This window comes from Gossypium raimondii, chromosome 5 (genome assembly GCF_025698545.1).
Source record: "Gossypium raimondii isolate GPD5lz chromosome 5, ASM2569854v1, whole genome shotgun sequence".
NCBI lineage: Eukaryota > Viridiplantae > Streptophyta > Magnoliopsida > Malvales > Malvaceae > Gossypium > Gossypium raimondii.
In genome coordinates, this window is record NC_068569.1 from 30,570,583 (window position 1) to 30,584,561 (window position 13,979).

The 13,979-nt window shown below is 30.5% G+C and overlaps 1 protein-coding gene and 1 non-coding gene across 2 annotated transcripts; both read left to right on the forward strand.

The window, feature by feature from the left end:
• Positions 1-436: 436 nt before the first annotated feature.
• On the forward strand, positions 437-543 carry LOC128041442 (small nucleolar RNA R71). The gene has a single exon (XR_008196464.1). It is a non-coding gene; the product is annotated as a small nucleolar RNA R71 (small nucleolar RNA).
• A 4,103-nt stretch (positions 544-4,646) lies between these two features.
• On the forward strand, positions 4,647-7,285 carry LOC105771094 (enoyl-CoA delta isomerase 1, peroxisomal). Its single transcript, XM_012592496.2, has 3 exons — positions 4,647-5,181; positions 6,339-6,656; positions 7,019-7,285. Exons 1-2 carry the CDS (start codon positions 4,736-4,738, stop codon positions 6,625-6,627), a joined length of 735 nt encoding a protein of 244 aa, XP_012447950.1. The 5' UTR covers positions 4,647-4,735; the 3' UTR covers positions 6,628-6,656; positions 7,019-7,285.
• The last annotated feature ends 6,694 nt before the right edge of the window (positions 7,286-13,979 follow it).

Genomic DNA, 13,979 nt, shown 5'->3' on the forward strand with positions numbered 1-13,979 from the left:
TGGTTCCATCCCCACCTAAGGTTAGGATATCAAGTCATCCTGAGTTATAGATGTTGGAGTAAGGGTTATATCCTCTATTATCTACATAATTCATCTCTATATAGTTGCCCTCATCGTCGTGTCCTGCATTAAAATGGGTTAGATTTGGCTAATTTTGGACTTTCACCTTGGCTGCATTCATCGCCAATTGATTTAACCTTTTAAGGACTTGTTGATACTTATCCTCACTACCTACAGCTTTAGTTGCCGCTTATTTAGCTCGATATGTGAACCGTTCAGCCAGCCGCATGTAAGAGTCATTGCCATGTCCTCGATGAGTTGACAAGCCTCGACGTAGGTTTTGGCCATGAATTCTCCCATGGATGCTCCATCAAGACTAGAGTGTAAGTTCCTATCAAGTCAATTATAGAATATTTAAAGTTGCAGCCAATCTTGTAAACCATGATATGGACAATGGCGCAACATTAACTTAAAGCACTCTCATACCTCATATAATGACTCTCATTCCAATTGTCAAAAATTCGTAATATTCATACGAAGTTTCATGGTATTGCTCGGCGAAAAATACTTTGCCAAAAACTTGTTCACTAGCTCGTCCCAAGTGTTTATTGAATCTACCGACTGCAAATCTAACCATATAAAAGCATCATTAGTAAGAGAGAAAGGTAATAACCGAATACGTATAGCATCATCAGATACCCCATTATATTTGAAAGTATCACAAATGCTTATAAACCACTAACGGTGTTGATTTGGATCCTTATTCATGACCCTCAAAATTGAAGGCTCAACTGTATTATTTGTATCATGGCCAATTTAATTTTGAAGTTATTAGTATTAACCGTCTGGAGATTAATGCTACCTCAAATAGTATCTAAGTTGGGCATCTCGTAGTTGCATAAAGTTCTTTGCTCCATAGGTAGTTGTGGTTGTGGTTGTGGTTGTGGTTGAAGCTCTCCTTGTGGATTTTCAACATGTTGCTCTCTTGATGGAAGTGGGATGTCTCTAGGGTGTTATGCCCTTCTTACGTGTGATGATACGTTCCGATACCGACTCAAATGGTAAGACACTGTTATTGGTTCGAGTCATACAACATTTCCTACAAGCACAATAAATTGAAGAAAATTAATTAACTTTGAAATGAAATAAAAAACATAAAATAAGGTTGAATCTACAAACCCTATTTTGACTACTTATCTCTACCTAAAATTGTACACTAAAAATTACTCAATCTTACATCGTCTTCCCCGGCAACGGTGCCAACAACTTGACCCAACTTGTGCGTGCATGTTAAAAACAACGAATTTATTAAAATCATTTAAAGAGTGAGTTTTAACTGCCAGCATACAGTGTCAGTTGTAATATTTATAATTCCAATGGAACACAAAGTATTACAAAGGGTTGAACCCCAAAGAAGAGGTGATCGAGCAATAACTAGCATATACAATAAAGTCTAAGCGGCTACTAATACGATTTTATAGTACGACAATTTATAACAAGATGAGTTTGTAAGAAAATTAAATATTCTACTCTAAGGACTAATTCCAAGAAATGTAAAACTAGAGGGACTATCTAGCAAATACTAATGGGGTTGGTTGACTTCGATGTGGTTCACCCAATCTCGGACTTGGGACATAAATCTCGTAAATTACCAAGTAGCTCCATTTTATCTTCTGATCTCAATTTTACTGACTTAGACGAATTAGGTCTGGTTTATCTTTTGATCTCACTGGTTAATCTAGGACTAATGAATATGTGTGCGACAAGATTACCTTCCAATCTCACTTTATCTTGATATTCTCTTAGGGCGTCACTACCTAAGTTTTAAGTTATATTTAGATTAGTCCAATTTGTTACGATTTAGTCCTTTATCCAAGGATTTTAGTTTGCCCACATCCCATCAACCAACCTCCTTAAAGGTTTAGCTACACATGCTCAAAGTAAAAAAAATAAGCATAACAATAGAAAATAAGGCAACCATGAAAATAAAGCTTGAGAAAAATATAAAAGTACAAACATATGTTAGGCCTCCTAATGGCACTATTAGCCAATTTGGGTCAAAAAATAGACAAAAACAAAACATTTTCACTTATTAACAAAAATAAAAAAAACGAAAAACTATGCTAAAAATCTATTTTGCTCGAGAAAAAGCTTCTTAAGGGCGTCAAAAAAGCCTAATTTGCCAAATCAATTTGTAGTGGATTAGGAAGCAATAGAGATATATTGTGACAACCAATCTACTATTGCAATTGCAAATAACACTGTCTTCTATGGCAAGACAAAGCACTTCAAGATAAAATATCACTTTGTACGAGAAGTCGAGCAATCAAATGAAGTGAAGCTGGTTCATTGCAGTTCAAATGACCAACTTGCTGATATTCTGACAAAAACTCTTGGAAAGATGAGGTTAGAAAGTTTAAGATACGATATTGAAGTTCATAATATTATGGCCAATGAGGAGTGTTGCGAAGTGGCCATTCATGTAATGGCGAACTCAGATCACAAAGCTATTAGCTCATCCAAACTTGCGAGCTCGCCTAGAGATACAAGCTCATCGAAAGCTACGAGCTTAACCAAAGTTGTGAGCTCATCAAACATGCGAACCACCTTGCGAACTGCCTAGTGTGAGCTATTATGGGTTTTGACGAACCACTAAATGAAGTTCGAGCAGGGTTCACAAGTGCATAATTTGATATGTTTTTTTGCTTAGTTTGTTTGTTAAGATAACTTGTTAAAACTTTTTAGGTACTGATTTCTCCTAATCGATTTGTGTACAAGTTTTGTTTTTACTTTTCCAAGATGGTTGTTGGATAATTGATTACTTGTAAAAACTCATCATATATAATGTGATTTTTTGGAATGAAAATATGAGTGAGATCCATAAAGTAGTTTATTCCATCTGCTAAATGCGTGATTTTTCTCTTTGTTCTTGTTTTCTCTCTCAAAACACCAACAATTATCTTCTTTAATAAAAAAAAATTGAGCAACTGATTGGAACAACCTAATAAGTCAATCTAGCCCCATTTTTAATTTCATTGTTTCATGCAAAACGATAGAGATAAAGTATAAACAAAAATAATATGTCAAAAAGGAAGTCAAAATAACGAGACACATTCATATAACTCAAGTCTCATTCTCTTTAAATTCAAAATGGTGAAAGATTATCAAACAAATGGTTGATCCAATGAAATAAAGAAAAAGATCCAAAAGGGTAATATTTAAAAAGTTGTAAGTTCTATAACGAATATTGACAGCTTGAACAAAGTATGTATGATATGATTTTACTAACTTCTCTTTCTCTAAAGATGTAGAATCCAAAAGTGAAGGAATGACTAAGGCTTTGGAGGAATTCTCAAGGGTTGTGTGCTTGCTAGCATCTCTTTCAACTCACTTATGGGAGGTCGGTCTTTAGGATTTGCTTGTATGCACCACAATCCAACTACTACCATCTTTATTGCAATCTCTATATTTTCTTTGCTCACAAGACCAAGCAATTGGGGCTCCATATTGTTTTGCTCTATATGCTCATAAATCCATCGCGAAAAATATATCTCGCTAGCTTGTACCTCAACATCAAGGTTCTTCTTCTTCTGGTCATCTCCAGAATCATCATTCCATAGCTATATACATCCGATTAATGGGACGGTGGTAGGGGTAGGGGTGAGGGTTGGTGGATTTGTATTTTATTTAATATTAATATAATTATATTTATTTAATACTAATATAAAATTTAAATTTATTATTATATTTTTAAAATATTTTTTTTATATATTTTAAATTTTTTTACATTATTATTTCTTGGCAATAATTTTATTTATATATATTTAAAATATTTGTGTATTTTATATATTTATTTGAATTTTTTAGAACTATGACTAAATTGATATAATATGTAAAAGTTTAGAGCTAAATTTTTTATTATATCGGTTTTTTAACTACTACGCGACTTGTCGTTTATGATTTTAATGAGAATAACCAAAATGACCAAATTATGTAACGTGGATGGTTAAATTGCAAACTTTTTATTTTGAATGCCTAAAATGAAAATTTTTATAATTGGGTGACTATCTATGTAGTTTACCCTTTTATAAAATAATCATTTCATTTAATTTAAATATTATATTAATTGACTTGTTTTTGTTAAATATTAAAGTAAAATATAAAAAATAGATTTTTAATTAAATTTTATCTTCAAATTATTTTAAATTAAAATTGAGTAGAAAAATTTAATAAAAATATAGTGGTAAAATTGAATGAAATAAAAGTGAATCCAGAAAATTCAATATTGAGTTTAAATGTAGTGATAATTTTCAATATAATAGCAAATTTGTAAATTAACCCTTTTTGATGAGGAGGAGGTAGTGGGGAAGTTGTCATTAGTCCATATATAAGTGGAACGTTCGTAGATGGTGTGTGTTCTCCTGAATTTAATAATTTAAGCTATTCAACGTCAAACTTAACTTGCCAATTCTTTTTTTGGAATTAAAAGAAAATAAGCATCTACCCCTTATTTCATTGAATCTTTATTTTTAAAAACTATTATTTATCAAATAATCTGGTTACATTTTGTACTTAATTTTAATTAATATATTAGTAAATATATGGAAAGAATATGATTAAGAGAAGAGTCAAAAAGAAAAACATGATTAAGGGATAAACAAATGGGTAAGTTATTATAAGAACAGCTAAACAAATTTAGACCAAGAGTAGCCTTTTTTCCTTTGGAACCTAACAAATGGAGATGTGCAATTTAGAGAAGCGGGGTAAGCTCTTCATTTTAACCTTCACCGGCGAAGACGAGCACCGCATGAACCCCGCCCGAATCGACGCAATCCGGTCTGCACTCAACCAAATCCGCTCCGACTCTACCTCTCTCTCTGGCTCCGTTCTCATCACCACCGCTCACGGCAAGTTCTTCTCCAACGGCTATGATCTCGCCTGGGCTGGCTCTTCACCAGACAAGATACGTTTAATGTCTTCCAAGCTCCGGGAACTTGTCGCCGACCTTATCTCCTTTCCTTTGCCTACCGTTGCCGCCATCACCGGCCACGCCTGCGCCGCCGGATTGATCTTTGCTTTTTGTCATGATTATATTGTTATGAGGAAAGATCGAGGGTTTTTGTACATGAGTGAAACGGATATCGGCCTGAAAATTCCGGCTTGGTTCATTGCCGTTATAAGGTGATTCTTCAAAAACCTCTTTTTTCTCCTTCATCTTGATTTTTTTAAGTAGCCGAGTATGGGGACCATTTGAGAAAACAATGATATATTTATGCTGTCAAAATCAAACTTGATAGCATTATAAACCAATATTATCAACCGTCACGCTGATTTAGGATTCCCATGGATAGCTCAAATATTATTGAGAAAAAAAAAATGAATAAGAATTGAATATAGAATTTTCCTTTTTCTTTTTTTCTTGCACTTTCCCACTTAATTAGCTTTTTCCTTTTCCTTTCTTTTTTAAAAATAAATTAACTTACGAAAATAACTTACAAAATTAGAAAAATAATCACTGAAATAAACAAAGGCAATGAACACCTAACCCAACAACACAAACAAATAATTAAACATTACCTTTAAAAATTTAAATCCCGTTCTCACTAAAATCAAATAACCTACAAATTTGGATTTTTATGAAATTTTACAAGGGTTTCAATTAATTTTAAGTTTCATATTATTTTGAGATTAAAGTTTCATGGGTTTAGATTTAACAAATGGAACTACAAAAAACAAAAGGGTAAATGGATTTAGGGTTCATTGTTTTCAATTTTTATTTCAGGAAGAAATCTTTCTTTTAACTTTCCGTTTTCTTAGATTAATTTATTTTAGTTAATTTCTTTTAAATTTAAAAATAAATTACTTGTTTTAAATTCCTCATATACTTGTTATAGCCAATTGTAATTCAAAACTATATTTAAAAAAAGGAAAAGCTAATAGGCTAAATCACTTAGGAAAAATGCAAGAGAAGAGAAAAGAATAGGAAATTTTCCTTTTTTTTTTTTGCAATAATATTTAGATTGTACAATAAATCTTCAAATTGGTATGGCCACCGACGATTTGAGTTTACGACGTTGTTTTGACTCTGACAGAAAAAATTAATCATTATCACCCTAAATCGTTAATCGTTTTGTTGATTCGGGGTTTTCATACATAATTCATATTATTCAAATAATTAAAAAAAATCATATTATTTTGATCATTATTATTTTTTATATTATTCCAAAATCAAGAAAAACGTTTTTCTGAACCCAAAATGGTCTTATTTCACTCGTACAAGTAAGTTTAGTCAAACTTTGAATTTTTTTATTTAATATTATTTTATTTTTTAATTTTAGCTGCAAGATTGGAGACGCCAAAGTACGGCGAGATGTGGTGTTGAAAGCGAAGAAGTTAACGGCGGAGCAAGCATTGGAGAGTGGAATTATCGACGCAGCGTTTGATACAGCGGCGGAGACGGCAGAAGGGGCGGTGGAATTAGGAGAAAAGTTGGTTAAAAATGGGTGGAACGGCCAAGTTTACGGTGAAAATAGAACGCAGCTTTATAGAGAGATTTTAGATAAACTTGGAGTTGATGAAACTACAGACGATGTGAACAATGTTGCAATTGCAACATCCAAAATGTAGTAGTGGTTTCTGACCCCAAAAGAAATGCGGTAACGCTCCTGTTTTTTTCTTCTTTTAATTATTTTTTTATATTATATAATTGAAATATTAATTCTAATATTTTCTGTTTCACAAATAATAATTATAATGTCTTCTGGATCTTTTCAATTATATTTAATTTTTTATTTCCATTGTTCATGCTAAAAAATATTCGTTAGTATAATAATATTCATAAAAATATGAATTTACACATTACAAAACATCTTTTGTTTGTTTTAAGTTATATTTTAATTATTTTTATTGATGTGTTATTTGTATAGGAAGCAATCTCAACTATACTAGTGAGTAGTAGAATACTCTATAATAGTTTGGAATCTTTTGTATAATTATCTTTGATTGTTTATGTCTTTAGCATGATCACTTGATGAAATATTGAGGAAGCGGGATAAATGGTCAACATTATTGGAGGAGTTTCTCTTTGGATAATAGGTACGGTAATTGATATTCCTGTGATCAATTTAATTGGTATTTTTATGGTTCATAGTTTGGATTATATTCGTCTTTGTAATATGAAATAATAAGACGAACTAAGTTATGGACATGAAAGTGTAAGAAATGTAATTGTATGATATAATTATATAATATTTAATAGGCTTAATTGAATAGAGACTTTAAACTATTGGTTTTGATTGAATTAGGGCTTCCTACTCAATTAAGCATATTTAATACTATCAAATTTTTTTTTTTGGGTAAAATGGCAAGTTTGATAATAGAACAAACAAAAGGCAGATAATACTGAGATAACTTGTACAAATAGACTAGACTTGTAACGGCAACTTGTGTATACCAAACCCTGCGGTGCCTGTATTCCAATTAACATACAGACTAGCCTCCAGAACAGTGACGGAGAGCCACAGTGAATTAACATACAGACTAGCCTCCAGAACAGTGACGGAGAGCCACAGTGAATTGTATTTGAAGGTCTCGCATCCTGCCCACGAAATTTGAGTTTGTTCCCTTGAAGCCCATGTGGACCATCATGAACAAGCAATAACAGGACACCTATATCCTTTGTGGCTTAACACTCCTCAAGCTCTGCTCTATAGAATAGTCACCATCAGCAAAGATTTGCTCTAAAGTTTCATAACTTTAGATTCTAAATATTTATTTCTTATTTAGCTGAACATATGATCCCTCAAAAATCTTCTCTTCATTGTTCACATCATTAATATCTATAACTATCATTATAGGTTATCCCCTGCCATAAAACTGCTTGAATTACCCAAGCTAGCATTTCAAAACTTATATTCGGATTTTAAAATTTTAGATTTGAATTTCTTGATTTCCAAATTCTTTGTTTAGGAATTAAAATGTGTTAAAATAGATGCTGATAATGGCAATTGAATGATCGCAAAAATAAAGAAAAATAAGAACATATAGATTTTACGTGCAAATTCGTTCAGAAAAAAAATCACGAGCAAAGGAGAAGAAATTCATTAATGTTGAAAAATGAATGATACAATAGGAGTTTCGACTATATCTGTTTAAAGGTTGAAAAATATTATTCTAATCAATGTCAAATAAACGAAGTGTAGTTCTATACAAGAGGAGTTTTAGCCCTCAGCCTTAAGCCCTACATAGATTCCCTTGTTTTATCATTGTATTATTTTTTAATAAGGATTCGAGTCACACAACTCTAACAAAATAATGTTTCAAGTACAAGATTTTGAATTAATTTGATTCATTGTTTGAATAATTCAAATTTAAATTTAAATTTAAACTAATTTAAACTTTAAAAATATTGAAATGAATTATATGTAAATTATAATTAGAAAAATACTATAATAATGATAACAAATATCAAATAAATCTCAAGTTTGAGCTCTAAAGCCCTTCATTAAATTAAGATTTGGATATAGAGCATTTTAAAATTTAAAAGAACCGATTAATAATAATTAAGAAAAGTTATATATATATATATATATATACTTTTTTTAAATAAGATAAAGTTATCTGACTTAGAAAATATAACTCATATTTCATAACTAATACTAATTCATGTATTATTATTAAATTATTTGACTTATAAAAATTGATTTTGCTAATTCATAAATTTTGTGGACTAAACTGAAAATTTTGAGAACTATATTAAAACTTGAAAAAAAAAAAGACTACGATTTTTGCTACAGCTAAAGTAATGTCAAAGTTTGTACATTCTTGTCCACATATTTTTGTAAAAAAAAAACATAGTGAGAGCAACAACAACCATATTTATAGAAATTTAATATAACATTTAACTCAAGAACGATTTGATATAGTTAGATTAAAGGAAGAAAATTTTATGATATTTAAATTTTGTAAATTCATATATTTTATTTTATATAAAAAATATATTTAAAATTCAAATTCAAAATTATCCGAATCTTGGTTTTAAAAGGAAATAATTTTTCTTTTGCCTGATTTAAAATTTAGAGGGGTTGTTTTAGTGACACTTCAGCTTAGGGTAAAAATGGCATAAATCATCTTTCCCCATTCTTTTTATAATTATAGGCTTAATCGAAAATTTTTGACGTAGCTGGCTAATGTTTCTAAGTTATTTTTTATATACTTTTTATTTTATATTTAGAGTATTATAAATTAATTGAGAAAATATTTGATGTATTGTTAGTGTATGAGTTTTATATATTATTGGTAGAGGCGCTCATGGGTCGGGCCGGGTCCAACAAAAATTTTAGGCCCATTTGTTAGGCCTGGGCCCGGTTCGGCCTGAACAATGGACCTAAAACTTTGCCCAAGACCAACCCGGATAAAAATGTTAAAACTCGAGTCTGACCCGTCCGTTTTGCTTTTATCCAAACAAATTGAAAATAAATTTTAAAAAATATGTATACTTAAATAACACTAAAATTAACAATAAAACAAGTATTATACAATATCCAAACAATAACAACAAAATAGTAGTAAAATAATAGTGAAATGGTAGCAAAATAGGGAGAAAACAACAAGAAAATAGCATTAAAACAAAAAAATAGCTTTTTTTTATCCTTTTATGAATTCGAGCTGGGCCGGTGCTGGGCCAAAAATGCCTTACCCGAGGCCCAACCCGTTTAAACTCAAGCCCATTTTTCGGGCCCATATTCTTTCCCAAACCCTCCCACTTTTCGAATGAACCGGCCCATGAGTAAGTCTAATCATTGGTAAATAACAATATGATACATTATCATTGAATAAAATAAAAAATAGTAAAAGACTTATAAATAAATACTAAAAAATTATTTAAATGCAATTAAAGAATCATTAATTATAAAAAAAATGCTAAAAACCTAAACTTTGAATCAAAACCTTAATCTTAAAGGTTTGTAATTAAAACAATTTATATTATTGGCTAATTTAGTCTTTTTATTTAAAAAATTAATGAAAAATTGCATATGGTGGGATTTGATTCCGAACTAATACCACTTAAATAAAGCTTTATTTTAATATTGTTGTATATTTCAATTTTTATTATGCACACTTTATTTTAATAAAATCCCTAACTGAGTTGATGTCACCCTCAACCGCGTCACCGGCTCGCTTAGGAAGTTACGAGAATACCCTTTTGTAATTAAGTATTTTAGTCTTTTCACCTTAAAAGACCGAATAAAAATATGTATATAATAGGATTTGAACCCACACCAATTAAAATAGTATGTTTTTAATTTACCACTAATCTAAAGCTTTATTTTAATATTTTTACACATTTTAATTTTATTATACAACTCTATTACCTCCATTAGTTGTGTGTATGTATATATATTATTAATAAAACCACTGACTGAGTTGGTTTCACATCCAACTGGGTCACCAACTCAATTAGGAAGTTATGAGAACGTCCTTCCGTAATAAGAATAAATAATATTATTCAAGAGTATTTTAATCTTTTCACTTTAAAAAATAAAAAAAAATATGTATTTGATGGGATTTGAACCCACACCAATTGCATTAGTAAATTATTTAATTTACCACTCAACTAAAATCTTATTTTATATTTTTATACATTTTAATTTTATTATGGACACTCTATTGTATCCATCAGTTGTATATATCATAGTTTATTATTATTTTATTAATAAAAGCACTAACTGAGTTGGTGTCACATTCAACTAGGTCACCAACTTGGTTAGGAAGTTACGGGAATGTCCTTTCATAATTAAAACAAGTTAATAATGTACATATTTCATGTGTTATTAGTAATTAGTTTCAAACCATGCGTTTCTTTAATTATTATATGTTATTTTAAATAGAATTTTGTGTTCTAAATTTGTGGTTTCTACATGCATACGCGTGTGATAATATTTATAGTATTAATAATGTATTTGATTGAATTGGTGTCACAAGTTAACTCAACATCAATTCAAGTTTGATGACGACACCATGATAAAGAATTTAATCTACTTTTTTCATTTTAATAATATACATATTTCATGTGTTATTATAAATTAGTTTCGAATCATACATTCATTATTTATTATATGTTGTTTATAAATAGACATTTGTGTCCTAAATTTGTGGTTTCGACACACATGTGTGTGTGATAAGATTTCTAATTATTTATTAAGTGTTTTACTGAGTTGGTGTCACCCTCAACCGGGCCACCAACTCGATTAATAAAATTATGGAAATGCCCTTCTACAGTTTAAATAAGTTAAACTATTTAAAAGTATATTAGTCTTTTCATTTTAACAAAAATCAATAAAAATATGCATATAATGATATTTGAACCACACCAATTGGATAAATGAAACATTAAATTTACCACTCAACCAAAGCTTATTTTAATGTATTTTATATATTTCTATTTTAATATGCATAATTTATTATCTCCATTAGTGGTATATCTATACTATTTATCAAGTGTTTTACTAAGTGACAAACACTTTCTAGGTCTACAACCCAAGTGCAAATTATATTCAAGTAATAAAATCTCGGGAGCCCAAGATTGATCCACAGGTGCAAGAATAACTGAGAAGATTGTTTAATTGAAAGCCAGAAAACATCAAGGATCCGCTTATCCAAAAAACATAAGTGCAGATTCGGTTAAGGTTTATTGTTATAAATATCACAAATTAGGTTGACTTTCAAAATTTTAATTTTTCACTGTGTAAGAAAACTATTTTCAAACCGGGTTTTTTCCAACAACTACCTGTTATCCAGATAACATATTGTAGTTGTTCCAACATTTTGGGTCCTCACCTCCAACAGATACTCATATATCTTATCATATTGTGCCTTATGAGCTCCTTCAAGTAATTCTACTACCCTAAGTTTAGCCCTTCTACATTTGGTTAGTGAGACAAGGGAAAGGAAATCTCTTTTGACATTTTGTTGCAATGGTGTCAAAGAATAATCATGATTAGCAATGAACTTGTCTTTATAAAGTTGACCTAGCCAAGTTGAGGTTATATTATTAATTTTATAGACCTTAGAGCAATTACGATTAGGGTTTAAACTCTAAATTTGTTAAGCCTGGTCAATAGGGTCATTATGGTGTAGTTTAGAGGCCCATATGTACCAAGAACAGTTTGAACTGCCAGCTGCCTTTAACCTCTTTTAATCACTTTTTGGGAACTTAATAAAAAAACTATTCAGCCTACCATACTGCCTGACAATTTCTTTTAGACTGTCTTTGGTCGAAAATAACATTCCAACCTCAAGTTTTGGATTATTCATGTCACTATCTGAGTTGAAATCAGGCCAATTTTGGCCATTTGAGTCAGATTCATGTACACTATTTAACCTCTCAGAATCATCACTATCAGGCAGTTCCCTTACTTCTATATCATCCATGTTTAAGCCATTTAGATTAGCTCTAACCCTATTAAACACATCAAAATCAAACAGTTCTTCTTCACTCACATTACATTCATCATCAAGTAAATCTGCCTGTAACAACCCTAACCCGACCTAGACGTTATGGTTGAATCCGGAAGTGTTACGAAGAAGGGTTTTGAAACCAAATTTCATGTTTAAAATTTCTTATATTAATTGCTACTAAAAAGGGTTCACATTTCTAGAAAACTTTTCATTTTCTTTAAGTAAATCTATCATTTATTGCCCATACAACATAATTCTATTGTAACACCCCCTAACCCCAAACTGTCGCCGAAACAGGGTTACGAGGCATTACAGAACATATCGGTCAATTTATGAGCAATTCACAAGTAAATAACAAACATATAAAAATTAAATCATAAAATACCTTTTAATGGACCCTCGAAGTTAAATCACATATTAACAATGGAACGGGACTTCATCGAGTACTCCAAATTTTTAAAAAAAAATCAATAAAACCCCTTTATAAAAATCTAACCTTCCCTGCAATTTTCAAACAACAACCAATCCAAACCCAATGGCACAACCAAAAAAACAATTTAAACTCAATTACACTTAAATCATGACCAATTCATTAACATAGTAATTTAATAACTAAACATTCATAATATCATTCAAAATTAACTAATAACTTCATTCTTTTCCATTCTAACTTAATGCCAAATTATATAATATAATCTTTACCATTTTGTTAAACTAATATCAAAATATGGTATACCATTTTTTACAAGCAACATTACAAACACATATATATAACTTATACAACTCCTAGTACATGCCACTTTCAATTAAGGGAGAAAACATCACAAAAATTTATGCTGGAGTCCGGATTATTCTGGATGCTAAACCGAGACTATAGAATCCTTTCAACATGCGTACGGAAACAACCGTATGCTGAGTATTTTATACTCAGTGGTATTACCATAATTCAAACTGTAATAACCATAATAAAATATAAATATCAAGTATATAGCAATTGATTTTCTCTTACATTAATTCATTCTTAAACTATATTAGTACTAACAATACACTTTTAACTATGCATCAACTTTAATCATATGTCATAACTTTAATTACATTTACTACATGAACATTTAGTTCATGTTTTCCATTTGCAATTTCAATTTCAATCCACAATTAATTTTTTTTTCTAATTTCTTTCAATATTCTCAATATTACGATCAATCAGATTTATATACATTTCTCATTTCAGTTATTCACCCTATTAACAATCTGGACTTTGACGGATATACGGATTTCAATCCAAACACACCAGTACGCACATTGTGCCTAAAACGATACATAGTACCTGATCAATATACGACACATAAGTGCCTGAAATGACACACGAAATGTCTGATACGACACACGAGGTGCCTAATACGACACACGAGGTGCCTGAAATACGACACATAAAGTGCCTGATATACGACACATAAATTGCCTAAACGGTAAAGCCGATAAATCCCGTACTCTTTCAAATCCTATGGCATGCCAACTAT